General features: G+C 43.3%; 1 protein-coding gene across 3 annotated transcripts; it reads right to left on the bottom strand.

Moving 5' to 3' along the window:
* Window positions 1-13,106: 13,106 nt before the first annotated feature.
* Window positions 13,107-27,538, bottom strand: LOC111820969 (zinc finger protein 345-like). 3 transcript variants are annotated; one of them, XM_023733324.1, is made up of 5 exons: window positions 27,408-27,538; window positions 19,408-19,654; window positions 18,022-18,148; window positions 16,990-17,143; window positions 13,107-16,404 (listed from the first exon to the last, which is right to left on the bottom strand). In XM_023733324.1, exons 2-5 carry the CDS (start codon window positions 19,621-19,623, stop codon window positions 14,253-14,255), a joined length of 2,649 nt encoding a protein of 882 aa, XP_023589092.1. In that variant the 5' UTR covers window positions 19,624-19,654; window positions 27,408-27,538; the 3' UTR covers window positions 13,107-14,252. The 3 variants fall into 3 exon arrangements, with proteins under 3 accessions (XP_023589092.1, XP_023589094.1, XP_023589095.1); XM_023733326.1 differs by having other exon boundaries at window positions 13,107-16,383; XM_023733327.1 differs by lacking the exons at window positions 18,022-18,148; window positions 27,408-27,538 and having other exon boundaries at window positions 13,107-16,383; window positions 19,408-19,542.
* Window positions 27,539-27,806: the final 268 nt, after the last annotated feature.

The following is a 27,806-nucleotide window of genomic DNA, read 5'->3' as shown; positions in this document are numbered from 1 at the left end:
GCCAGGGAGGGGCAGGGCTTCTTGTGGTCAGGAGGTGGGGCTGAGCTGACGGGGTGGGGCCTGTGTTGGTGAGTAGGTGAGGAGGAAGGACTGAAGTGGGATGGGGTGGGACCAAGATGAGGAGGAGGTGAAAGGACTTCCGCTAGCCTGGGTGAGACTCAGCCAAGGTGGAATGAGACTGGGCCAGGGACTAGCTTATGGCATTACTGTGACCAGCTAGAGGCCGGCAAGGTGGGTCCGGATGGAGCCTAGCCGCAGGCTTCATTGCAGTCCTCCTTATCTGCAGACCTGCTGCCCCTCACTTGCGTGCGTGGTGTGGCCGGCAAGCGATAGGGGGTGCCACATCCCAGGACAAGCACAATCTGTGAATCACGACCTGCTTTTTCGCCATCAGCTGGTACAGCGCAGCTGTGGCCGGGGCGTGTCCGGCAGCACGAGGTGGCGCCTTCGCACCCACAGCCCTGCCCGTCTGGGCCCACCTCCTGCAACGGCTCCCCTATTCCACGTGTGCCTAGGGGAGAGAGGCCAAGAGAGGGTGAGGGTCTGGTGGGTGTCCCAAGAGCAGAAATTGGGTAAGAACTTGTGAGAGAGCCTGGGTTAAAGCGCGAGGGAACAGATGAGGATGAAGCTGAGGGTGTGTCAGGGAACCCCAGCAGAAGGAGGGAAGTATCCAACAGGCCACCTGGATAGGGCGAGTCAAGGCCCGGATAAGGGCCTGGGCAGGGTTGGATAAAGGCGTTTAGAACTTCTTGAATAGGAATGAGGCCTCAGCTTAGTGGGGACTACAAACTGTGGGGCACACCTAGTAGAGAACTGGGGCAAAAACGGGCTTCCAGGTCCAACAGGGGCTGGGAACTGGTGGGAGGACCGTGGCTTGGACGGGGCTGCGACCCACTGACCGTGAGCTCCAGGCAGCCGTGGTTCAGGCTGCTGCCCCCCTGGGTGCCGTCCGTTAGCACTGTCAGCTGCAGGTTTCCATCCTGGGGGGACGAGAGGTTGGAGTGAGGGGCAGCGCTGCAAACTAACCCTCGTGGGTGGACACAGGCAGGGCCCAGAGGGGATGGTGGCGACAGCCATCTACAGCTGGGTGATGCTGAGGATGAGGGGTGACTCCCTCTCTGGAGAAGGGTGTCAGGAAGAAGTGGGGAGGGGCAGGCACAGGCTGCAGGGTGTGTAGGGAGTACTTCAATGTGAACGCGCTGTTGACCGGGCAGTAGTTTCCTGCTTCTGGCTCAGTCTGGCTCAAGTTCCAGGTGGATCTGTGTGGTGTGACTGATTACTGATTGATTACTTTTGTGTGGCCTTTCTAGCCATGGTCTTGTAACTCCCACCCAGGTGACTGGGCAAGATTGTGTGATAGGGTAATTGTGGCCTACCAAGGGGATTGGTCTCTTAAAAGAGAGCCAACTCCCGAGCAGAGGGGAGGGTCCTACCACCACCAAGGAAAGAGAGACCAGCAGGAGGTGGTGCAGTGGGCTTCCTGGCACACAGAGAGAGAAAGCTGAATGCGTTTGGGCAGAGACTGAGGAGCAGGGAGAGATGTCCCTGCAAGCACGACTAGGAAGAGGCTGTCCTGATGGAAGAACTGTATCTTGACTGTTCTTGAGCCTGAATTGTAACTGTTACTTCCCTAATGAACCCCACAATTGTTAGTATGGTCTGTCAGTTCTGTGTGGTCATTGCAATGAATTATCAAACCAGCAGCGAAGTAGAGAGTGCTCTGTGAGGGACAGTTGGTGTCAGAATTAGTAAAGATGATGGAGAGAGGAGGCTTGTCTGTCTCCACTTAATGGGGGTCAGCCTTGAGCTGTTGGTCTTGGTTCTCCTTCCCCCTTGTGGGGTTGGAGGAGGTCAGACACTGCTCCCAAGTCGTTTCCACAATTGGTAACCTCACTGGGGAGGGGTGTGGTTCGGTAAGGCCTGGGGTCTGGCTCCCCTTCCCCTGCTCACCTACTCCTCACTCCCTCCTCATCCTCTCCCTCCCACACTCATATGATCAGCAAATGCCCCCACCACCCTTGGGCCCCAATATACCATAGTCCACTCCATGCCCTCAGTGTCCCCAGCCTCCCCTACCTCCTCTCCAGGGTCTCCCGGCCACTACTGTCTGTGTAGAAGTGTTCATCCATCTCCACTCTCTGCGTCAAAGTGACTGATGACCTCCTTCCCCCAGCCTTCACTGGACTTGATGGGAAGACAGGGTTGTGAGCCTCACCTAAAGCCCACCCTGGCCTTGCTCCCACCCCCATCCCTGTCAGGACACTCACCTCCTGGCTATTGGCCCTACTGTCCACTCCGGATCCTGGTGCTGCTATCCCAGGTACAGGCGAACCACCTGGGAACACCAGGATGAGAAGTTCTGGTGTACCTCCTGCACCCAAGGCTGTCTACGGGCACATGGGGTGGGGGTGGAGGGCAGGTGTGAACCTACACCTGAGCAGAGGTGAGCCCCATAAAAGCCTACATCAGGATCAGCCCCAGTAACGGACAGCATGGGAACCCCCCTCACCTCCTCCACCTGCCTAGTCATGGCTACATAATTTTGAGTGTTGTATATTATGCTTGTTGGCCACCATTACCCACACCTCCCCTCCGTTCATAGTAACATATATCTAGCTTGGCATATGGCTATGTGGAATAGGCTATATTTCCCAGTGTCCCCTGAAACTATGAGAAGCTGTATGACCACAGTTTGCCCAACAGAAAGTGATCAAGGTACATGAACAGCTCTCCCGACCCTTTTCCTCTCCCACTGGCTCAAATGCTGCTGTGATGGCTAGAGCTTGAGCAGCCATCTTGGATCATGAGGTGGAAGCTGAATGTTGAAGAAGGCAGAGGAACAAGATAGAACGGGCCTGGGCGACTGTGGAGCTGCCTTACCTGGCTTGGACTGCTCAGCCAGACTTTATGTTAGAGTCTGTTAGAACAGTTAATTTGGATAACTCTGTTACAACAAGCAAAACTATGCACTAATGCAGTCACCCAGGTATGCACATGCTCACCTCAACGGGTGGTGAGGAAACGTTGACTACAGGCCCTGGGAAACCCCCATACATTTGTGCAGTAAGTGGTCTTCCCAGCCAGATGCACCCTCAGATATGCACCCTAAGTAAGACTTGCCAAGTGTGAACTCTCAAATACCCACCTGTCATGGATTGAATTATGTCCCCCCCAAAATATATCGATTTGGCTGGGTCATGATCCCCAGTATTGTATGATTGTGTAATCCGATGTGATTTCCTTATGTGTTGTACATTCTATCACTATGATGTAATAAGATGGATTAGTGGCAGTTATACTCATGAGGTCTACAAGATTAGATACTGTCTTAAGCCAATCTCTTTTGAGATATAAAAGAGAGAAGGAAGCACAGACACAGGGAAACCACATGCCACCAAGAAATGAGTGCTGGGAGCAGAGCACGTCCTTTGGACCTGAGGTTTCTCTCCTGAGATGCTCCCAGACCAAGGGAAGACTGATGACAAGGACCTTCCCTCCAGAGCCATCAGAGAAGAGAAGGCCTTCCCCTAGAGCTGACACCCTGAATTTGGACTTGTAGTCTACTGGACTGTGAGAGAATAAATTTCTCTTTGTTAAAGCCGTCCACTTATGGTATTCCTGTTATAGCAGGACTAGATGACTAAGACACCACCTGAGACATGAACTCTTCATGCCGCATGTCCTTGGTGAACTCCAAACAGCTGCAACTGGCCCTGCCCATATGTGGACCAAGTGGGAACACCCCGCCCCCAATGTCCAAAGCTAAGTATAATGCTGACACCCACAGCAGATGTGAATGCCTTCAGTATGTGCTTCCTCAGACACACACAGACAGGAAGACCAGCCCACGGGGGAACCCTCAAATATTACCCACTTTATCTGATAGAAATGTGAATCCCTTCCCGCACCTTACCCTACCCCATACACACGGTTTACCCTACCTCCCAGGCTTACACTCCACACCTAATCTTGGAGCTCCCACCACCCTCACCTCCACCTCCCCACTCATCATTCCTGGCTGTAGACCTTCACCAGGGGAGTCTCAGCCCAGCCTCTCACGGGTAGTGGTCCTAGTTGGTTGGATCTGAAGATGTAGGCACCTGAGACCTGGGAGCTTATGTTGTTGCCTGTACTGGTGTTGTACCTGAAGCTGAGGCAGGCAGGAGTCAGGTGAGGGACCCCAGGGCTCCACTCACATCTCCTCCCAGGCCTGGTGATCCTCCATCACCAGAATAAGGCCTGGCAAACAGGCAGCAGGACGTTCTGGTCCAGCTTCTCAATCTCCACCACAAGCCCTGTGTCAGGACTGAACAAAGCCCGGATGTGCTAAGCAGAGAAGGTGGACAGATGTTAATGACCATCACCTCAGCCAAGAGCAGCTCTGTCCTTCCCAGAGCTCAAGACAAAACCTTAGATTCACCCTTATCGCCTCTCACTTCTCACACCTGATCCTACTAGCCAATCCTAACGTCTTATCCTGAATCTGACCCCTTCACACTACCTCCTTGCCTTCCCCGGTCAGAGCTGCCACAATCACAAGCCGGGACTAGTACAGTGGCCTCCTATCTGGTCTCTCAGCTTCCTCCTTCCACCTCTGGTCTGTTCACCACCCCCACAGCAGCCAGAGGGCAAATCCTAAATCCCATCACGACCCTTCTCTGCTTGGGACCAAGGCCGACTCGCACCAGACACAGAAGCCTCAGTGTCTGGGACCCAGGAAGCTTTAGGAGTTCACACAAATGTTTTAATTTTAATTACTTTTGGAATCAGAAGGAAACTCGACTATAATAAAAATGAATATAATGACTCCAGCATGGATTATATTCATCTTTATATCAATGCCATCATAAAATATAATTTTACTTTTCTTTTATGGTGGAAGGGTCTCACAAAGGCAAAAGTCCTAGGTCTCAATGGAGCCTTGTCAGGAGCCTCCTGTGGTTCCTTCTTGGTAAAAGCCAAAGTCTTCCCTTTGGCCCTTAAGGCCCTGCCCTCCTCTCCTCTCCTCCCATCACCACCTGGCACTCTGCTTCAGCCACACTGTGTTCCTTGGGGTCCCCTGAACACTGAACACCCTCCTCCTGAGGACTTTTGCATCTGCTCTTCCCTGCCAGGATCCCTCTTCCCCCAGATAGCCACATGGCTCACTCCCTCAGTTCCCTCAGCACTGCCCTCACCACCACCTTCTCAGGAAGGTCTTCTCTGACCCCCCCCCCACCATCCACTCTGATATATGTGTTGAGTATCACCCACCCATGATCACACTGAGTCCTCACAGCAGCCCCAGGAGAGGAAACAATGGTGGGAGTGGTGGTGCTACACCCAGGACCCTCCGACCCAGAGTCCACTCGATTGACTGTGACACCTCAAATTTGTTATAGGTACAGGGGATTTGAATGGGGTCTCACCTCATTATGACCAGGACATGCGACTGTGGCCTAGGTCAGTGGACGCGGGCCTTTGGGATCCGACTGGGCACCCAGGCTACTGAGTAGGTGTTGAAGTCTTATTTGTCCTTTTGTGCTTGACATATCTCACTCAGCATGATGTCCTCAAGTTCCATCCCTCTTGTAGCATGTACCAGGACTTCACTTCCCTTTTTGGCTGAGTAGTATTCCATTGAATGCATGTAACACATTTTATTTATCCATCCATCTGGTGATGGCATTCTGGTTGTTCTGCCTTTGGGGTATTGTGAATAGGGCTGCAGTAAACATTGGTATACATGACTGTTAGCTTTGCTGCTTTCAAGTCCTGAGGGTATATTCTCAGTAGCGGAATTGCTGGGTCATATGGCAGTTCTATTTTTAGTTTTTTGAGGAACCACTACACTGTTTTCCACAACGGCTGTCCCATATTGCATTCCCACCAGCAATGGATAAGGGTTTCAATTTACTAGTGGGGATACTTTTGCTTGAGGCTTTAAAGGGTGTGAGAAGCATGATACACAGTCCAGGTCCCTGTCCTCCCAGCTTACCTATGGCTACAGCTGGTATTACATTTCTAAAAATTTTGAATATTCTCCACAGTCTTGGATTAGAATCTGAAATTAAAGTGTTCTTTTTTGCTAAGGCAGCTCAGGATACGAGATGGGTGTATTTAAGTTCTCAGAATCACAGTTTCCACTGGAAGCAAATTTGGGGATCACTTTGTTAATGTTTCCACTGAAATTTTTTTAATTTAATGGATATAAAGCTACTCAAACGCAGAGAAATGCCTATTTTCACTGAAGTAAAGGTTACTCTTAAACTTACTTAAATCTTGACAAGGATCTTAAAATCTCCTACAACATTTATCATATTATGCCAGAATTCCTAGTGTTTTAAATATTCTAGCCATTTTCAAGATCTATCCTGATAAACAATGCTGTCAGTGATAGGATAATACCCATACACCTAAAAGGAAGACCAGTTAATACGACTGTTATTCAAATTTAATCACCAACCGCTAAGGCCAAAGATGAAGAAATTGAAGATTTTTATCAACTTCTGCAGTCTGAAATTGAACAAACATGCATCAGGATGCACTGCTAATTACTGGTGATTGGATTGGAAAGCAAAATTTGGAAACAAACAAGAAGGATCAGTAGTTGGAAAATATGGCGTTGGTGACAGAAACAACGCCGGAGATCGCATGACAGATTTTTGGAAGACCAACAACTTCTTCATTGCAAATAATCTTTTTCAACAACATAAACAGTTCCTATACATGTGGACCTCGCCACAGGAATGAAATAGACTACATCTGTGGAAAGATGATGAAAAAACTCAATATCATCAGTCAGAACAAAGCTAGGGGCCAACTGTGGTACAGACCATCAATTGCTCATATGTAAGTTCAAACTGAAGCTGAAAAAATTAGAACAAGTCTACGAGAGCCAAAGTATGACCTTGAATATATCCCATCTGAATTTGGAGACCATTTCAAGAATAGGTTTGATGTATTAAACGCTAATGACTGAAGACCAGACGAGTTGTGGAATGACATCAAGGACATCATACATCAAGAAAGCAACAGGTCATTAAGAACACAGGAAAGAAAGAAAAGATCAAAATGGATGTCAGAAGATACTACTCTGAAAGTTGCTTGTGTGTATAGTAGCTAAAGCGAACTGAAGAAATAATGAAGTAAAAGAGCTGACCAGAAGATTTCAAAAAGGCAGCTCGAGAAAACAAAGTAAAGTATTATAATGACATGTGCAAAGACCTGGAGTTAGAAAACCGAAAGGGAGGAACATGCTTCGCATTTCTCAAGCTGAAAGAACTAAAAAAAAAAATTCAAGCCTCCAGTTACAATCACGAAGGATTCTATGGGCAAAATACTGAACGATGAAGGAAGTATCAAAAGAAGATGGAAGGAATACATAGAGTCACTGGACCAAAAATAATTGGTTGACGTTCAGACATCAAGAGGCAGCATATGATCAAGAACCAACGGTACTGAAGGACGAAGTCCAAGCTGCACTGAAGGCATTGGTGAAAAACAAGCCTCCAGGAATTGACAGAATACCAACTGAGATGTTCCAACAAATGGATGCAGTGGTAGAAGTGCTCATTCATCTGTGCCAAGAAATTTTGAAGAGAGCTAACTGGCCAACCAGCTGGAAGAGATCCATATTTATGCCTATTCCAAAGAAAGGTGATCCAACGAAATGTGGAAAATATTGAACAATATAATTAATATCACAGGCAAGTAAAATTTTGCTGAAGATTACTGAAAAGCAGTTGCAACAGTATATTAGCAGGGAATTGCCAGAAATTCAAGCTGAATTCAGAAGAGGACGTGGAACCAGGGATATCATTGCTGATCTCAGATGGATCCTAGCTGAAAGCAGAGAATACCAGAAAGATGTTTACCTGTGTTTTATTGACTAGGCAAAGGCATTCAGCGGTGTGGATTATAACAAATGATGGATACCATTGGGAAGAATGGAAATTCCAGAACACTTAACTGTGCTCCTGAAGAAGCTGTACATAGATCAAGAGGCAGTAGTTCACACAAACAAGGGGATACTGCATAGTTTAAAGTCAGGAAAAGTGTGGGTCAGGGTTGTATCCTTTTACCACACCTATTCAATCTGTATGCTGAGCAAATAATCTGAGAAGCTGGATAATAAGAAGAATGCAGCACTAGGATTGGAGGAAGACTCATTAACGACCTGCATTATGCAGATGACACAAACTTGCTTGCTCAAAGTGAAGAGCACTTGAAACATTTACTGAAGATCAAAGATCACCTCAACATAAAACAAAAATCCTCACAACTGGACCAATAAGCAGCATCATGATAAATGGAGAAGAGTCTGAAGTTGTCAAGGATTTCATTTTACTTGGAACGGCAATCAACGCCCGTTGAAGTGACAGTCAGGAAATTAAACGACGTATTGCATTGGGCAAACTGATGCAAAAGACCTCTTTAAAGTGTTAAAAACCAAAGATGTCACTTTAAAGACTAAAATGGGCCTGACACAAGCCATGGTGTTTTCAATCGCCTAATATGCATGCGAAAGCTGGTCAATGAATAAGCAAGACCGAAGAACTGATGCCTTTGAATTATGGTGTTGGCGAAGAATATTGAACATAATATGGATGGTCAATAGAACGAACAAATCTGTCTTGGAAGTACCACCAGAATGCTCATTAGAAGCAAGGATGTTGAGACATCGTCTCTAATAGTTTGGTCATGTTATTAGAAGGGATCCGTCCCTGGAGAAAAACATCATGCTTGGTAGAAGTCAGATAAAAAGAGGAAGACCCTCAGCGAGATGAACTGACAAAGTGGCTGCAACAATGGGCTCAAGCATAACAATAATCATGAGGATGTTGTACACAGAACAACATGAGTCAGAATCGACTCGACGACACCTAACAACAGCAACAACAGCCATTTTGGAAACATTCTCCTGACTGAGTTAAAATGGACAGAGCGCTGTGTTTGAACACAGAGCTCTGACTTACATTTTTATGATCTGCACAAATAGACAACTTCCTAAGAACTTGGTCCTAAGTGATTAAATCTTACATGGTTTTATACTTATGAATAGGGATTCCTTGGAAACACATTAAATATCACGTTTTATTTACAGTATATTTAAAAGTAAAGCTACTGTGTTTTTCTAATAGATAATCCCTTCAAAGTTCAAATCTCAATATGAACTTAAAAAGGATACTTAGGAAGACTTGTTCCTACACTTGTTCTCGTCCAGACTGTTCTTTCATCAGCTATCTTTAGATAACCAGCTTTAATTATAAACTTTATAAAGCATCTTTATGGAAATGCAAGCAAATTAGAAATTTTTATTTCCCCTGGTTTGCTACGCAAAAGAAGGCATAGAATTTATACTTGCTTTTTTCAGTGATAAATTATCCTGGAGATCTGTTCATAACAATACATAGACAGCTTAAGTCTTAAGTTGCATGTTGTTGTTATTAGGTGACGTTGAGCCGGTTCTGACTCATAGCGACTCTATGTATAATAAAACAAAACATTGTCTGGTTCTGCGCCATCCTCACAATAGTTATGTTTGAGCCCATTGTTGCAGCCACTGTGACAATCCATCCTGTTGAGGGGCTTCCTCTTTTACGCTGACCCTCTATTTTATCAAGCATGATGTCCTTCTCCAAGAACTGGTCCCTCCTGATAACATGTCCAAAGTACATGAGATGAAGTCTCGTCATCCTTCTAAGGAACATTCAGATTTGTTCATTCTTCTGGCAGTCTATGCTATATTCAAATTCTTCACCAACATCGTAATTCAAATGTGTCAATTCTTCTTTGATCTTCCTTATTCATTGTCCAGCTTTCCCATGCATAGGAGGCAATTGAAAATACCATGGCTTGGATCAGGCGCACCTTAGTCCTCAAAGTGACATCTTTGCTTTTTAACACTTTAAAGAGGTCTTTCGCAGATTTGCCCAATGCAATGAGTTGTTCAATTTTCTGACTGCTGCTTCCATGGGCGTTGATTGCAGTTCCAAATAAACTGAAATCCTTGACAACTTCAACCTTTTCTCCACATAGAAATGGCGTGCAGGCACTGTCTTCATCTGACCTCCTCTAACTTCACAAAGGGTAAGAAGCATCAACAGCCCAAAACTGATTCCTATGAGGAGGTCAGACATGTCTCCTCTCTCTGCCATATTTACCAATTCTGACACCAACCATCCTTCCCACAGCACTCTCTACTTCTCTGCTGAGTTTGATAATTCATTGCAGTGGCCACACAGAATTCACAGACAATACTCACGACTATGGGGTTAATTAGGGAATTCTAACAGGCTACAATTTAGGCTGGGCAACATTCAGGATAAAATTCTTCCATCAGTACAGCCTCTTTTCAGCTGTGCCCACAGGTATGCCTCTCTCTTGCCCCTTAGCCTCTGCTCTGCTCAAGCATTAAAAGCTCTTTAGCTCTGCTGATAAGTACCCCAAGGCACCCCACTCCACCAGTAAGCCTTGGCCCAAAGTACTCAGTGCTAGCTCCATGAGTCAGCAAACCTGGCTCAACCAAATGCTCAGAAGTACCGTACTCTGCTAGCAAGCCTCCTGCCTAAAGGCACTCAGCTGTTTCACTCCATGGGCCGGGAAGCCCACCACGGTATCTCCTGCCAGCCTCTCCTGCTGTCACTTCTCACCATCTTCAGTGTTACAGCTCTCTCTTGCTCTCTCAGTCTCCTGGTTCCTGGAGCTTCTCAGCTCTGGGATCTCAGGTCCAAAGGATGTGCTCTGTTTTTGGTCCTTCTTCCTTAGGGGTGGTGAAATCCTTTCCTGCCTCTGGGGTGGCTCATTTTAAGCCTACAGGATAGCAAAACTGACCAATCCTCTCATGAGGGTTGCATATACCTTATTAGCATAGCCCCACCCAATCATTTGGTAGGAGTTATAAGACCATATCGAGGAAGGCCACACAAAGTGATCCATCGCACTGCAGGCCAATCCCTGGCTTTTCTAGTCATGGTTGTTTCATACTTGGAGAATTAATTTTTTACTCTCAATCATTTTACCAGTTCAAAACAGTCATTAAGAATTAGTCGTTCAATAGGGCAAAAGAGTTCTAAGCTTGAGGTTACTCAGGTACCAGCCATTCAGGTCTGCTGCAGGTGTCCATGTGATCTGGTTAGGTTTTTGAAAAGTTCGTCTCATCTTCACCCTTTCTGACCTCTAATAAAATTTAACTGAGAGATTATTCGCTTGCTCTGAGCCTCAGCATTCGTATTGAATAACTATGGTGAAAGGATACTACCCCGACACACACCTTTCCTGACCTTAAACTGAGGAGTATCCCTTTGTTCTATCTGAATGACTGCCTCTTGGTTTATGTACAGGTTCCTCAGGAGCACAATTAAGTGTTCTGAATTCCCATTCTTCACATTGTTATCCATCATTTGTTATGATCCACACAGTCAAATGCCTTTGTGTAGTCAGTAACACACAGGTAAAACATCTTTCTGGTATTCTCTGTATTCAGGTAAGAACCATACAACATCAGTAATGATATTCCTGAATTCTACATCCTCTTCTGAATCTGGGTTGACTTTTGGGCAGTTCCCTGTCAATGTACTGCTGCAACTGCTTTTGAATGATCTTCAGCAAAATTTTACTTGAGTGTGATATTAATTATATAGTTCAATGGTTTCCACATTCAATTGGATCACCTTCGGTATGGGTGCAAATATGGATCTCTTCCAGTTGGTTGGCCAGGTATCTGTCCATGATGTTAATGAGGTGGGATTAGCAGCAGTAATATTAATGATGCAGGACTCAATCTGCAAGACTAGGTTTCATCTAAAGCCAATCCTTTTTGAGATATAGAGAGAAGAGAGTACAGACAAGTGGACCTCATACCACCAAGAAACAAGAGCTGGGAGAATAGCGTGTCCTTTGGACTGGGGTCCCTGGGCTGAGAATCTCAACTGGAAAAGATTGATGACAAGGACCTTCTCTCAGAGATGACAGAGAAAGAAAGCCTTCTCCTGAATCTGGTACCTTGAATTCAGACTTCTAGCCCCCTAAAAAGTGAGAGAATAAATTCTCTTTGTTGAAGCCATCCACTTGTGGTATTTCTATTATAGTAGCACTAGATGACTAAGACAAGTACCATTAGTTCTTGATCATACCTACCTCCTGAAATGATTAAACGTTGACTAAGACATTTTGGTACAGTGTCTCTGTGTATTCTTTCCATCTTCTTTGGATGCTTCCTGCATCGTTTAATATTTTTCCCATAGAATCCTTCAATATTGCAACTCTAGGCTTGAATTTTCTCTACAGTTCTTTCAGCTTGAGAAATGCTGAGCATGTTCTTCCCTTTTGGTTTTCTAACTCTAGTTCTTTCCACATAGTTGACTGGATTCCTTTGTATTTCATCTGGCGAGGTCCATGTGCATAGGCACCATTTGTGTTTTTGAAAAAAGGGTATTTGCAAAAAGTCGTTGGTCTTGCAAAGTCTATCATGTGATCTCTGGCATCATTTTTATTACCAGGGCCATATTTTCCAACTACCGATCTCCTTTGTTTTCAATTTTTGCATTCCAATCACCAGTAATTATCAATGCATATTGATTGCATGTTTGATCAACTTCAGACTGCAGAAAATGGTAAAAATCAATTTACTCATGTTTGGCCTCAGTGATTGGTCAGTAAATTTGAATAACAGTCGTATTAACTGGTCTTCCTTGTAGACGTATGGATATTATCCTATCACTGACAGTGTTGTACTTCAGGATGAGTCTTGAAATGTTCTTTTTGATGATGAATGTGATATCATTCCTTTTCAATTTGTCATTCCCAACTTAGAAGACCACATGACTGATTCAAAAAGTTGAGCACCAATCCATCTCGGCTAACTAATGCCTAGGATATCGATCTTTATGTGCTCCATTTCATTTTTTGACAATTTCCAATTTTCCTGGATTTATACTTTGTACTTTCCACATTCTGATTATTAATGGAAGTTTGCAGCTGTTTCTTCTCATTTTGAGTTGTGCCACATCAACAAATGAAGGTCCCAAAAGCTTTACTCCATCTATGTCATTACGGTCAACTCTACTTTGAGGAGAAAGCTTTTCCGCAATCATACTTTGAGTGACTTCCAACCTGAGGGGTTCATCTTCTAGCTCTATTTCAGACAATGTTCCGCTGCTATTCAGAAGGTTTTCACTGGCCAATTTTTTTCAGTAGACTGCCAGGTCCTTCTTACTAGTCTGTCCTGGTCTAGAAGTGTTGCTAAAATCTGTCTACCATGGGTGACCTGCTTGTATTTGAAATACTGGTGAGATAGCTTCCAGCATCACAGCAACATGGAAGTCACCACAGTTCCACAAACTAACACAGGGGTTGGATTAGCCTATACTGGTATAAACAGTTTAATAAATCAAAGAGAGAAAAAGAAAAGCTATTCCTTGCAGAATACCAATTAACAAATATAGAAAAAATGATTACAACAGGAAATACCATTAAGTAAACACCACAGTATTATCATAGATAATGATTACCATGAACAGTAAAATTAATAGGGCAAAAAAAGTATGATGAAAAACAGAGTATTTGAACAATCTCAACGTATGGCCCTATGAGAAACTTACTAATTATAAACGGTAAGAAAGTTAACTTTACAATAGAAAAAATTGGAAGGAAATGTGATAAATGTGGAAATAAAACACTCTTAAACCAAAAACAAGATCAGTGTATTTTATTGTATGCAAAATAACATTAATAGAACATTAAAAAATATAAAACCATATTTGCTCAAGGCTATGCTCTGCAACGTTGTTTGTAATAGCCAAAGACTTTAAGAAAGGTAAACTTAGCTTGAGAAAGTAACGAACACTGATTAGGACAGCCCCACAGTTACAATGAAACTGTCATGTCTCCCAAAGGCACAAAGTAGCTCTAATGACCCTTCTTTCAGTTAGTATTGCTTTTGTATTCAAAGAGAAACTTTGTTCTTTAAAAGTAGGCTTTTGGAAATTTGCTGTTTGAAATTATGGCAGTAAGGATGAAACCTAAAGTAGTCTCTGCACTGTGCGTTCTTCTATGTATAGTGAGGTGTGAGGAAAGACTAAAGGATTTCCCACATTCCTTACATTCATAACACCTCTCTCTGCTGTGAGTTTTTACATGTATAGTGAGGACTAATAGCCGCCCAAAGGCTTTCCCACATTCCTTACATTCATAAAGTCTCTCTCTACTATAAGTACTTATACGTAGTGAGGGGTGAGGAACAACTAAAGGCTTTCCCACACTGGTTACATTCATAATTTATAATGTCTCTTTCTACTGTGAATCCTTGTATGTGTAGTGAGGTTAGAGGCCTTCCTGAAGGATTTCCCACATTCCTTACATTCATATGGTGTCTCTCCAGTGTGAATTCTTCTATGTGTAGTGAGGTGTGAGGAACTCCTAAAGGTTTTCCCACATTCCTTACATTTATAAGGCCTCGCTCCACTGTGTGTCCTTGTATGTGTAGTGAGGGCTGAGAGCTGCCTAAAGGCTTTTCCACATTCCTTACATTCATAAGGTCTCTCTCCACTGTGCGTTCTTATATGTGTAGTGAGGTGTGAGGAACTCCTAAAGGCTTTTCCACATTCCATACATTCATAAGGTCTTTCTCCACTGTGAGTTCTTATATGTGTAGTGAGGGCTGAGAAATCAATAAAGGCTTTCCCACACTCCTTACATTTGTAAGGTCTCTCTCCACTGTGAGTTCTCATGTGTATAGTAAGGGCTGAGGAACAAGTAAATGATTTACCACATTGCCTACATTCATAAGGCCTCTCTCCACTGTGTATCCTTATATGTGTAGTGAGAGCTGAGAGCTGCCTAAAAGCTTTCCCACATTCTTTACATTCATAAGGTCTCTCTCCACTATGAGTTCTTATATGTGTAGTGAGGAGTGAGGAACGAATAAAGGATTTCCCACATTCCTTACATTCATAAGGTTTCTCACCACTGTGATTTCTTATATGTATACTGAGGTTTGAGGCTCGCCTGAAGGCTTTCCCACATTCCTTACATAAATAAGGCCTCTCTCCACTGTGAGTTCTTAAATGATTAGTGAGGTGTGAGACTTGCCTAAAAGCTTTCCCACATTCCTTGCATTCATAGGGCCTCTCTCCAGTGTGAGTTCTGGTATGCTTAATGAGGGCTCTGGAATCACTAAAGGCTTTCCCACATGACTTACATTCAAAGGGCCTCTCTCCAGTGTGAGTTCTTATATGTGTAGTGAGGGCTGAGGAATCACTAAAAGGTTTCCCACATTCCTTACATTCATAAGGCCTCTCACCACTGTGGGTCCTTGTATGTATAGTGAGGGCTGAGAGCTGCCTAAAGGCTTTCCCACATTCCTTACATTCATAAGGTCTCTCTCCACTGTGTGTTCTTATATGCGCAGTGAGGTGTGAGGAACTCCTAAAGGCTTTGCCACATTCTTTGCATTCATAAGGTCTCTCTCCACTGTGAGTTCTTGTATGTGTAGTGAAGGCTGAGCAGTCAATAAAGGTTTTTCCACATTCTTTACATTTATAAGGCCTCTCTCCATTGTGACTTCTCGTATGTGTCGTAAGGGCTGAGGAACAAGTAAAGGATTTCTCACATTGCTTACATTCATAAGGCCTGTCTCCAGTATGAGTTTTTATATGTGTAATGAGGGCTGAGGAATCACTAAAGGGTTTCCCATATTCCTTACATTCATAAGGCCTCTGCGTATCGTGAGCTCTTATATTTGTAGTGAGGTGTGATAACTGACTAAAGGCTCCCCCACATTGCTTAGCTTTGTAAGGGCTCTCTGCACTGTGAGTGTTTATATGTGGAGTGACAGATGATGTTTCAGTAAAGGCTTTCCCACATTTCTTACGTTCATAAGGCTTAAGTCTGTTACAAAATTTTTTATGTAATAAGAGGGATGAAGGACGAGTAGAGGTTTTACAACGTTCTTTACATTCATGCTTATGATCTCTTACCTGTGTCCAAAAGGATGAGAAACTACAGAAATATTTCCCACATTCATTACATTCATAGCGTTTCTCACCATTGAGTGTTGTCACAGGATTCTTAAGGGCTGAGATGCAAACGAAATCCTTCCCGCAAGTCTTACATTTATGGCGTTTCATTCGTTTAAGAGTTCTCATTGGAGTGGTTAGGTGAGACGGACAACTGCAGGCTTCTCCACATTCCTTACACTGACAGGCATCACATCCAGTGTGAGTTCTGGTATGATGTTTATATGATGAGTGATCCATGAAGGTTTTTCCACACTCACAGCATTCAAAAGGATTTACTTCTGGAGCATTTCTTTTTAGCAAAGTAAGATTTAGAATCCGGCTGATGGTTTTTCCACACTGATTGCCTTCATTACTTTCACAGAAGTTGTATACTGTATGACTTCTGTCAAAAATAGGAAACATGCTGTGGGAAACAAATTTGTTCCCATTTCACCATTACCAAACACAATAAATGTGCATGGTTTTTGCCCTGACTTGTCGCATATTTCATAGGTTAAATCATCTAGCAGAAATACTACCATTATTGTCACTGTTTCTAAAATATATTGCATTCTGATAATTGTGCCCAAGTGAAATGTATCAAATATTCAATATCTCACTTACATTTATGAAAATGTACTGTGAAAGTTCTCTGAATACATAATTTTATAGCTAGCTTCATATATGTTGTTCTTAGGTGGTGTGGAGTCAGTTCTGACTCACAGCAACCACATGTACAATAAAGTAAAACAATGCCTGGTCCTGAGCCATCTTCACAACTGTTGCTATGTTTGAGCCTATTGTTGCAGCCAATGTGTCAATCTATTTCATTGAGGGTCTTCCTCCTTTTTGCTGACTTACTACTTTAGCATTATATATACACATACATATGTATATGTACATATACATATGTATAGATACACACACACACACACACAAATATATAAAGTTATGAAACCTTAACACTTTCTCCTGAGGCACTGTTTCCTCTTGCCTGAACGACACTCACCTCAAATATCTCCTCTGGTTTTTATGGTGATCTTTATTGCCATGTGATTTGGAGATTTCTCCTAACATGGAGGACCACATGTCATTCTTCACGAACTGCATCATTATATGTTCACTGGATAATAATTTTTCTCCATCATTAAGGTTTTGAGAGACTGACCCAATAATTCAAGTTGAGGTTCATGATATAAAACAAACAGGAAAAGCATTATTTAGGGAAAAAAAGGCTGCTGTGTACCAAGAAACAGCCACATTTTGCTGTTTCAGCACTTGGACAATGGTTAGAATTTACTAGGAAATACATCCATGAGGATTGAGAGTGACAGTGACAAATAGGTGTAATTAGGAGAGCTAAGTAGAAAGATATTGGACACAATACACATGTAACATTAAAAGAAGAAAAGGTCTCCATGACTGCAGGTGTGAGAGGATTGCTATAGTCAAAAAAGTAAGCTCAGGTATATGTGAAGTATGTCATCAACCGAAAGAGACTTTTTCTAGCTGATTGATTCAAATGTAATTCCCTATTTTACTGCCCTTGCTCCTCCAGGAGAACAAATGCGTACACTGACACGGTGCACATGGAGAAATACGTATCATTAGGGAAGACAGTGCAGAGCCGTGAACATTTCCCTGACACTGAGCCAATACCTTGCTCTTCAGGGTCTCTGCAGATGGACAGGTGTGGGTTAGTTGCAGCAAGACAATCAAGTCAAACGTAATAAACACAATAAAACTCTCTAAAAGGTCACAAAACAAAAATCTCTCATGTCCCAAAGTGACACCTGAAACCAATGCTTATATTTACTACACTTAAAGAGCCTCAGGGCTTTTAATTACAAGAGAAATGAAAACTCACTTTAATACATAGAGGTTTATGCTCATGAAGTAGCCAGGATATATGAACTTCACAGACCATGTCTGTTTTATTTAACAGTTTATTTCCATTTGTCAGCTCAAATACTGGAGCAAAGTCGATGAGTAAATATTTCTGCTCAGTAAAAGATAATTTAAAAAAAGATGCCATTCTTACCTATTGAGGCCAGGTTTCTAAAGGTTTCCATCATCACATCTCTGTAGAGTTTCCTCTGAGCAAGACCCAGCAAAGCCCACTCTTCCTGGCTAAAGACCACGGCCACATCCTCAATGACCACTGAGTCCTAAAACATTCCACACATTCGGGATCAACGAGGTACCATGTACTCCAATTGTGTACAAGAACATAGGGTGAGGCTGACACTTCTTGGGAACTGAGAATTCATAGAAAATTAACACAAGGTTCTATGTTCTACCAAGGTCTACTCTAGGGTATAATCATCAACCTCGTCCCTTTCCTAACTACATTCACATTCTCACTGATGGCATACTGTCTCCCAGACTTCTAAAACACTGAAATAATCTCTCCACAGTTTGACTGCAGTCAATTGCAGTCTTATTCCACTGTCTTTAAGGTCTAGAACAGTTAGAAAACACAGCACAAATTAGAGAAATGTTCTAATTCAGATCATCACTTCCTTGTGAACAATTACATCTCTTTCCATAAGACCCACCAGAATACTCAATGAAACATAAAGCACAAGGTAGAGGCAGGACGAGATATTAAAAACTGGGAAACACTGAAGAATGGCAGTTTTTCTTTTTATCCTTCATAGTCATGGGAAGACCAGAGGCCCGCACAACAAACTGCCAACCCAAGATGCTAAACTGGTCATATTTTCTTGAACAACTATAGGACTTCAGGACGTGACAGGTCTACTTGTTGAAAAAAGAATATTCTTTTGGAAAATTAGGAATTTTTCCATGTCGGTCACCTATTTTTCAAAAAGTTGTACTGTAATCCTCTATGTCCCTTTCATGTTGCTGTTGTTGTTAGGTGTCCCATTAAGTAGTCACGGCCATCATCTACGAACTCTTTCCCCCCTTTTCTAACCCATAACACAGTGTATGAAGTGGAGCTGTAGTTTTAGAACTGCACAGAAAATCCTCCAGTGCCTGGCGGAAGTCAAAAAAACTGTTAAGAGAGATGGGACAAAGATGACTCTGGAGGGCGGGACTCAGCCTCCACAGCCAGAGCTGCTCCATTTTCAGGCTCTGTTCAGGAGATTCTTTCATTCAACATGGAACACCAAGGCCCAGGGTGGGGATTTAATGCCCTATGGTGCCAGCTCTGAGAGTCACATAAGGAAGGTGACTCCAGGCATCCAAATCTTGAGAAGCTACATATGTACAGAGGAAGGGCCCAGTGACAGTGGAGCAGGGCCTCAGGATGCCTCCTAAAGCTCAGTCCCTTGGCCTCGTCTGCCACCTTTTTTCTTCACCGAGGAGCCACAGTCCTGCAGCACACAGCTGGTCCACCAACAATTCATATCAAGCCTCACCCGCATACTGAAAGAATAACCCAGTCCTTTGTAGAACTCACCATTTCCTTCTCCAGCTTCTGGAAGTCTAACAGAACGTCGACTCTATGCACAAGAAGACACTTAAGGAAGAGGGACGGGAGTGGAAGCAGAGCACTGGGCAATTTGAAAGCAGATGAATAACGTTTGCTCCGCACACCAGTCAGAGCAGTTGAAATCCCTCCTTGTGATTTACGGATGTGCAAGATGGTCACACTAGGTCCCCAGCTGCCTGGCATGGACTAGTTCTCCCTGCACCACACCTGAGACCTGAAATGTAAGAAGATGGGGAGGAAACAGAATTGAGGAAGCAGGCAGTGTGACAGGTTTTTGGCTTCCTCCCAGGCTCAGGGCAATGATGTACCCTGAGGGCATTTGCACTGAAGGCAGAACAGGCTCCAGCCTCCAGAGCACATCCCTGCATTCTTTATGCAGCTCCATGGGCCTCTTCTTTCTGGCAACAAGATCACAGATGGCACAATTACTTATCCCAGAGCCCGAGAAGCAACCAGGCTGGGCCAGGCTACAAAACTTGAACCTGATTTCCGCCAGGGTGCCAGGAGTCCAGTGTTGAAGCTGTGGGTTCACCTATGTAATTTTGTCCCTTATAGATCAACACATGCACTGCTATTAGATATTAATATGGATGAATTTTCAGGAAAAATATATTTTTCAAGTTTCACTACTTTTTAATTATGTGTAATTTGGCTCACACAAACAACCCCCACCCCCACACTTTGTTTTCTCTGCACATAGCTAAATAAAACTAATCTTCTAATTCTTCATTTCACTAATGTTCTTTTTCAAGCAATTTAACATGACTCTCGGATTAGGTCCTTTTATTACAGGTATCATATGTCTCTGGTTTTTCACTATTTAAAACTGTCTCCCACGTTAGACACTCTGTATTTTGTTTTCTTGTTGCTTCTGTCCTATGACACTGATCACTGAGGACACACAGAGATTATCCCTTGTTGTATATACTCTTGAGCAGCACTATCCAAGGGAATTTTCTCTAAAGAGAGACATGTTTTTTTCCTGCACAGTCCAATACGGTAGCCACTAGCCCCTTGCGGCTGCTTAGCACAGAACATATGACTAGTGCTACTAAGGAACTGAACTTTTAAGTTCTCATTGATTTTAATTGAACTAGCAACACATGGCTAGTGGACATCACAGCTCTAGTGGACTCATCAGAGCCCTAAGTGACCAACACAGCAGAGAGGGTGTGAAAGCTGCCATCAGGACAATGCAGAGCTTCACAGCTTTTTGTCTGCTGGAAGCCTGTCACATAGGGAAATAGAACGGGTACAAGCATAGGTAACATTCAGCTCAATTTGCTTGTATTTACATGATGAGGTTGATGTCAGTCTAAATTGGGTTTACCTCATTCTGAAACCCACAATGGTATTTAAACATAGAAATGAGTGGGGGGTAACTGAGGGGACAGGAGGGGCACTCTCTGAGAAGGTGACATTTGAAGTGAGACCTGAATTATAAGAATTATCAAATTCCTACAGTTAAAAAGTTTTCCTCTAATCAGAAGAAACATCTGGTGCAAATGCTGAAAGGCAGGGAAAATCCTGATATCTCTGGAAACATGTTTTAAAAACGTGTCAAGAGCTTATCTAACATTAGGGCCTTATAAATTTAAGTCAGAGAGCTATATATAAGCCTGAACATGTAGGATCTTGTCAGCCAACATAAAATATATGAGGATTTTATTCTATAAGTGATTGATAGCTTACTTGGTTTACATCATTTAAATATACCTTTTGCTGCTGGGTGGAGATTATACCTTCTTTTGATAAAAGAAAAAGTAGAAGAAAGTTCAGAGGCTGCTTTTATAAACTAGATCCCTCACAGAGTAGCTTGGACTATTTTCCCTAACCTAGTGAATGGATGCTGATGCCTATTACTGGCTGGGAAAGCCAGGTGAGAAGGTTTGTTCAGGTGAAATTTTAAAAGCTCTGTCTTGGACATGTTAGGTTTCAGAGCCATACAATCCTTACTGACCCAGGTGGACTATGGGAAGGGTTTGGTGTCTGATGCATTAATACTCAACAGCCCATATCTTAACCTATTAAGTTGTCTCCTCCTGGCCACAAAGAATCAAACCGTGACCTCTGAAACAGGCTCCATTCCCACTTCTGCAGCTTCAAGCTAAAGGAAAGGAAGAGTACAGTTCTGGCATAGGTTAGAACTTTAAGAAATGTAAGTCGATATTGTGGTTTTATCTGAGGGGCAATTCTTAGAAACTGAACTAGGAAAATTCAGTAGTTTTGAATGAAGGTTTGAATTTCACATTAAGTCACTACATTACCAGTCATATCTCCAAGGGGAACACCAGTCCAAAAAGTGAGTATTTTTAGAATATCGATCTCTGGGGAACGAAAGGAAAAAATAAAAGGCACCACATTTTTCTATCGATGTTGAGATTACAAGTGGTGTTTAATGATCATTTTCACTCTATACATTTTTGAACTTTTTGACGTATGCAATATTTTTACAATTAAAAAAAATAAGAACATTTATTTTCTCCACACACTAGTTTTCAACAATAGATTCTTCGATAATTATGCCAAGAGCACGAGCAATAAAAGACAAAACAGATAAATTAAAAATCTTGTGCATCAAAGGACTTTGTCAACAAAGTGAAGAGACAATCTACACAATGGGAGAAAATACAGTGAAACATGGGAGCCGAAACATGATGGGACTGCCTTGCTTCTCTGGGTCTCACAAGTATACTGTCTTTGACAGGGTGCAGTTGTACCACTTTTCTATCACTCATTTTAGTGGAAGATAGCTGAATTTTCCTTCTCTGACAGGTTTCTACCTTACACATGTTCTGGGTTTTGCAGGCTGTGCTGTATTTGGGAATCATATACGAGTTCAGTACCCAGGATATATAAAGAACTCCTACCACACAATAACATACAGACAAACCACTTAAAAATGTGAATAAAACTTAGACATTTCACCAAAGATGATCTACAAATGGTCAATAAACACACGAAAAGATGCTCGATGCCACTGTTGTTGTTAGGTGTCATCCAGTCGATTTTGACTCATAGCAACCCCATGTACAACAGAATGAAACACTACCCAGTCCTGCGCCATCCTCACAATCATTGTTATGCTTGAGCCCACTGTTGCAGCCACTATGTCAATTCATCTCATTGAGGGTCTTCCTCTTTTTCGCTGAACCTCTACTTTACCAAGTATGATGTCCTTCTCCAGGGGTTGGTCCCTCCTGATAACATGTCCAAAGTATGTGAGATGACGTCTCGCCATCCCTGCTTCTAGGAAGCATTCTGGCTGTACTTCTTCCAAGACAGATTTGTTTATTCATCTGGCAGTCCATGGCATATTCAGTATCCTTTGCCAACAACATAATTCAAAGCCATCAATTCTTTTTTGGTCTTCCTTATTCATTGTCTAGCTTTCACATGCATATAAAGTGACTGAAAATACCCTGGCTTGGGTCAGGTGAACCTTATTCATTAAAGTGAAATCTTTGCTTTTTAAAGAGATCTCTTGCAGCAGATTTGCTCGATGCAATGCATTGTCTGATTTCCTGACTGCTGCTTCCATGGGCATTGATTGTGGATCCAAGCAAAATGAAATCCTTGACAACTTCAATCTTTTCTCTGTTTATCATGATGCTGCTTATTGGTCCAATTGTGAGGATTTTTGTTTTCTTTATGTTGAGGTGTAATCCACACTGAAGGCTGTGGTCTTTGATCTTCATCAGTAAGTGCTTCAAGCCTCTTCACTTTCAGCAATCAATGTGTGTCATCTGCATGATGCAGGTTGTTAATGAGTCTTCCTGAAAATCCTGATGCCCCATTCTTCTTCGTATAGTCCAGCTTCTTGGATTATGTGTTCAGCCTACAGAATGAATGCTGTTGTTGTTGTTAGGTACCATCGAGTCAGTTCCAACTCATAGTGACCCTATATACAACAGAACGAAACACTGCCCTGTCCTGTGCCATCCTCACAATCACTGTTATGCTTGAGCCCATTTTTGCAGCCACTGTGTCAACCCAGATTGAATAAGTATGGTGAAAGGAGACAGCCCTGACGCACACCTTTCCTAACTTTAAACCATGCAGTGTCCCCTTGTTCTGGTGGAACGACTGCCTCTTGGTCTATGTATAGGTTCCTCATGAGCACAATTGTTATGGGATTCCCATTCTTTGAAATGTTATCCATAATTTGTTATGATCCACACAGTCAGATGCCTTTGCATAGTCAATAAAACACAGGTAAACATCTTTCTGGTATTCTCTGCTTTCAGCCATGATCCATCTGACATCAGCAATGATTATCCCTAGTTCCATGTCCTCTTCTGAATCTGGCTTGAATTTCTGGCAGCTCCCTGTTGATGTTCTGTTGTAACTGCTTTTGAATGATCTTCAGCAAAATTTTACTTGTTTGTGATATTAATGATATTGTTCAGTAATTTCCACATTCTGTTTGATTTCCCTTCCTCAGAATGGTACAAATATGGATCTCTTCCAGTCGGTTGGCTAGGCAGCTGTCTTCCAAATTCCTTGGTATAGATGATTGAGCCATTCCAACACTGCATCCGTATGTTGAAACATCTCGATTGGTATTCCGTCAGTTCCTGGATCCTTGTTTTTTGCCACTGCCTTGAGTACATCTTGGACCTCTTCCTTCAGTACCATCGGTTCTTGGTTATATGCTACCTCCTGAAATGGCTGAACGTTGACCAATTCTTTCTGGTATAGTGTCTCTGTGTATTCCTTCCATCTTCTTTTGATGCTTCCTGCGTTGTTTAATATTTTCCCCATAGAATCTGTCAATATTGCAACTCAAGGCTTGAATTTTTCTTCTGTTCTTTCAGCTTGAGACTGCCACATTTTTCTCCCGCAGAGTAGCTGGTGGGTTCGAACATCCGACCTTTTGGTTAGCAGCTGAGTGCTTAAACATTGTGCCACCAAGGCTCCTTCATTAGTCATTAGTGAAATGCAAATCAAAACCACATGAGATATCACCTCATCCCTACTAGGATGGCTACTATCACAAAAACAGAACACAACAAGAGTTGGGGAGAATGTGGAAAAATTGCTGATTGGATTGTCATTGCAGCCTCTGTGTACAATTTTGGTGGTTCTTCAAAAAGTTAAATATGTGAATACCCTATGGCCCAGAAATTTCTATTTCTAGGCGTGCTGGTGGCACAAATGGTTAAGCACTTGGCTGCTAACAAAAAGGTTAATGGTTCGAATCCACCTGGCAGCTCTGCAGGAGAGAGACCTGGTAGTCTGCTTCCATAAAGATTACAGCCAGTAAAACCCTATGGGGCAGTTCTACTCTGTCTCATGGGGTTGCTATGAGTCTAAAAATGCCTTAATGACACCTAACGACAACAACAGCTATATACCCAAAAGGCTTGAAAGCAGGGATGCAATCACGTAGTTTTACACCAATGTTCACTGCAGCAGCACTCAAAATAGCCATAAAGTAGGAAAAAAAACGAAATGCCCATCAACAGATGCGTGGACAAAGAAAATAAATTATTCAGTCATAAAGAGGAAAGAAATCCTCATAAATGCTACAATGTAAATGAACCTTGAAAACACTACATTAAGTGAAATAAGTCAGACACAAAAGGACAAATATTGTACAATCCCACTTAAATATCTAGGGTAGACAAATGTATAGCAAACAAATGGGTACCAGGGGCAGATGGGAGGGAGGAGGGGAATTAATGCTTAAGAGGTACTGAGTTTCTGCTAAGGTGATGGAAAAACTAGGAAACTGACATTGGTGATGGTTGTACAACATGGTGAAAATAATTGTTATGGAATCCTACACATAAAAATGGTTGAAATAAGATAAAGTTTTGTTATGTGTATTTTACCACACACACTAAAAAAGACAGCATGAAATGACACCATTAAAAAATTAAAAAAATTAGTTTCTTGGTCTGAGTAAGTAAAAGGAGGAAAATTTAGATACTACGGAGATATAGGAAGGAAAGTGAGTACTTCCAAGATTTAATGCCAACCTTAAGCTATACTAAACACCAAAACCAAACCCACCACTGTCGAGTCAGTTCCAACTCACAGTGACAGTATAGGGCAGTGTAGAACTGTCCCATAGTGTTTCCAAAGCTGAATCTTTACAGGAAGCAGACTGGATTCAAACAACCAACTTTTCTGTTAGCATCCAAGAGCTTAACCACTGCACCACCAGGACTCCTTTTATACTAACTTAGAGAAATAAAATCACATTTGAGGAACTGCATTGTGTAAAGAATGGACTTTTTAAGGTAACTGGATCTGAATCACCCTGTCATTAATATGAAGAGAAAAAAAGACTGTTTCCATAACAAGAAAAAATCACATGAATTATAATTCTAAGGAGTTAAAAAAAAAGAACTTGTGCCAATAGCATTGGAGTTCCCCATGATTTCTCAAACAAGACACGTAAATGTAGACACTTTAAATTTGCTCCATAGGGCTTTCAATGCTGTGACCTTTGAGAAGCAGATCACCAGGCCTGTCTTCCAAGGCACATCTGGGTGGGTTCAAACTGACAGCCTTCCAGCTAGTGATCTTAACCTCTTCCACCACTCAGGGACTCCCTACTTGACTCTTACTTTGTAAAATAATCATTACAGAAGATGAGGTACTTTTTACAACACTGTACTGTGGCTGGTCCTCTAGGATCTGATGAAGCATTTTGATTACTTTCATTACACATGCCTGCTTTTGCTTTCTCTCCTAATAGTCAATTTCTGACATTGGGAACACGCATGGTTTTTGCTCCAAGAAGGCTTTAACCTTTTAATAAGTGTGGTTCTTTGGTTGCAAAAACTGTGGCTCAATCCCTAGTATGCAGTCCAGCACAGATCACACACACTGGGTGTGTGATCTCTATAAATCCCTCTTCGCCTCTGTGAAGCTTATTCAGCAACATCACATTTTACATCAGACCAACTAGGATTGGCCATATTGTTTCTCACACAATCTTGATGACAATTTCTGCTTTACAGCCAAAGAAATTCCTTGAAACATGCCTCTTACTAAATATTTTCCTCCTGAACTTGGGATAGATATGGCCCTAAATGTATATACTAGCTCCAACTCATGTTTGTGTATTCTTCATCTGTCTTAAACGGTTATAACAAAAAACCAAATCTGTTGCCTTTGAGTAGATTCTGACTCACAGCAACCCTATAGGACACAGTAGAACTGCCCTATAGGGCTTCCAAGAAGTGGCTCGTGGATTTGAACTGCTGACCTTTTGGTTAGCAGCCAAGCTCTTAACCACTGCACCACCAGGGCTCCAATAACCATTAAAGGAGGGGGGATACATTCCTGATCACAATCTTCATTTTTGTAAGACCAGCAATAATCCACAAAAGTCCTGCCTGATGCAGCACAGAAAACAAGAAGGAGCCATGTTAAGCAGGGAAAATGTGATCAAGAATATGCGCCTTGAAGTAAGAACAGACCTGAATTTGAGTTCAGACACTGACAATTCCTAGATACTTGTCCATGGGCAAGCTATTTAATGTAACCAAGACTATTACTTTAGTAAAATGCCGCAAGTACTCCGTACCTCACGGTGTTGTTTTGAGAATAAAATGAGGTGCAGTATATAAAGTACTTAGCACAATGCCCAGCCCTTCTGAAATAGCTCAGTAAATGGTAAATATACACACAGTCCGGGGGTTGACTGAGGCCTGATGAGAAGCTCAATGTGACTGTAGTGTGTGTGCGTGTGTGCGTGCGTGTGTGCGTTAGGGGGTGCTGGCATAAAAGGCCGAGGAGTCTGGCTGAGGCTGCCTTGTAAGAACAAGAAAAGCGAACACGGGAGCACGGGGGGCGGCGGACTGGAGGTGGGAGCGGGATCTACACTCAGGCGAACGACCCCGGGCGTCCCCGAGACCCGTGACCCCCATTTCTCCCACGCTCCAAGGGGACGCTGACGCCGCTGCTCTGAGAAGCACACGTGTGCGCGGCGAGGACCCCCACGGCCTCACCTGTGAGCGCCCCGAGAGACACAGGTCCCCACCTCCTCGGCCTCCGGAAAGCAGCTGCGGCCGCGGGGCCGGGGTCGCGCAGGAAGCGGCGGCGGCGGCTCCCCGGCTAGAGGGAGTCCGGAGGCTCTGGGGGAGGAGAGACCCGGATCGCGAGGGCAGCGGGAGCAGCGCCCTCAGACCCGGGACAGGAGCCTGCGGGTCACGCTAGCGAAGCCGGCTGCCTGCCGAGCAGGAGAGCACCCAACCGCCAGCCCACCCGAGGAGGCATACTTCCGCTTCCGGTTTCTGAGACATTCTGGGTGCCGCAGGGAAGGGGCTCCCTGAGCGAATGTAAAGGGCTCTAACTCGTGATTGTGGGTTTCAGTGGCTCCCCCTCGTGTTTTATTCTGATGGATGACT

Source organism: Trichechus manatus, unplaced genomic scaffold (assembly GCF_000243295.1).
Source record: "Trichechus manatus latirostris isolate Lorelei unplaced genomic scaffold, TriManLat1.0 scaffold00057, whole genome shotgun sequence".
Lineage (NCBI taxonomy): Eukaryota > Metazoa > Chordata > Mammalia > Sirenia > Trichechidae > Trichechus > Trichechus manatus.
This window is presented reverse-complemented; position numbering and strand designations above follow the sequence as displayed.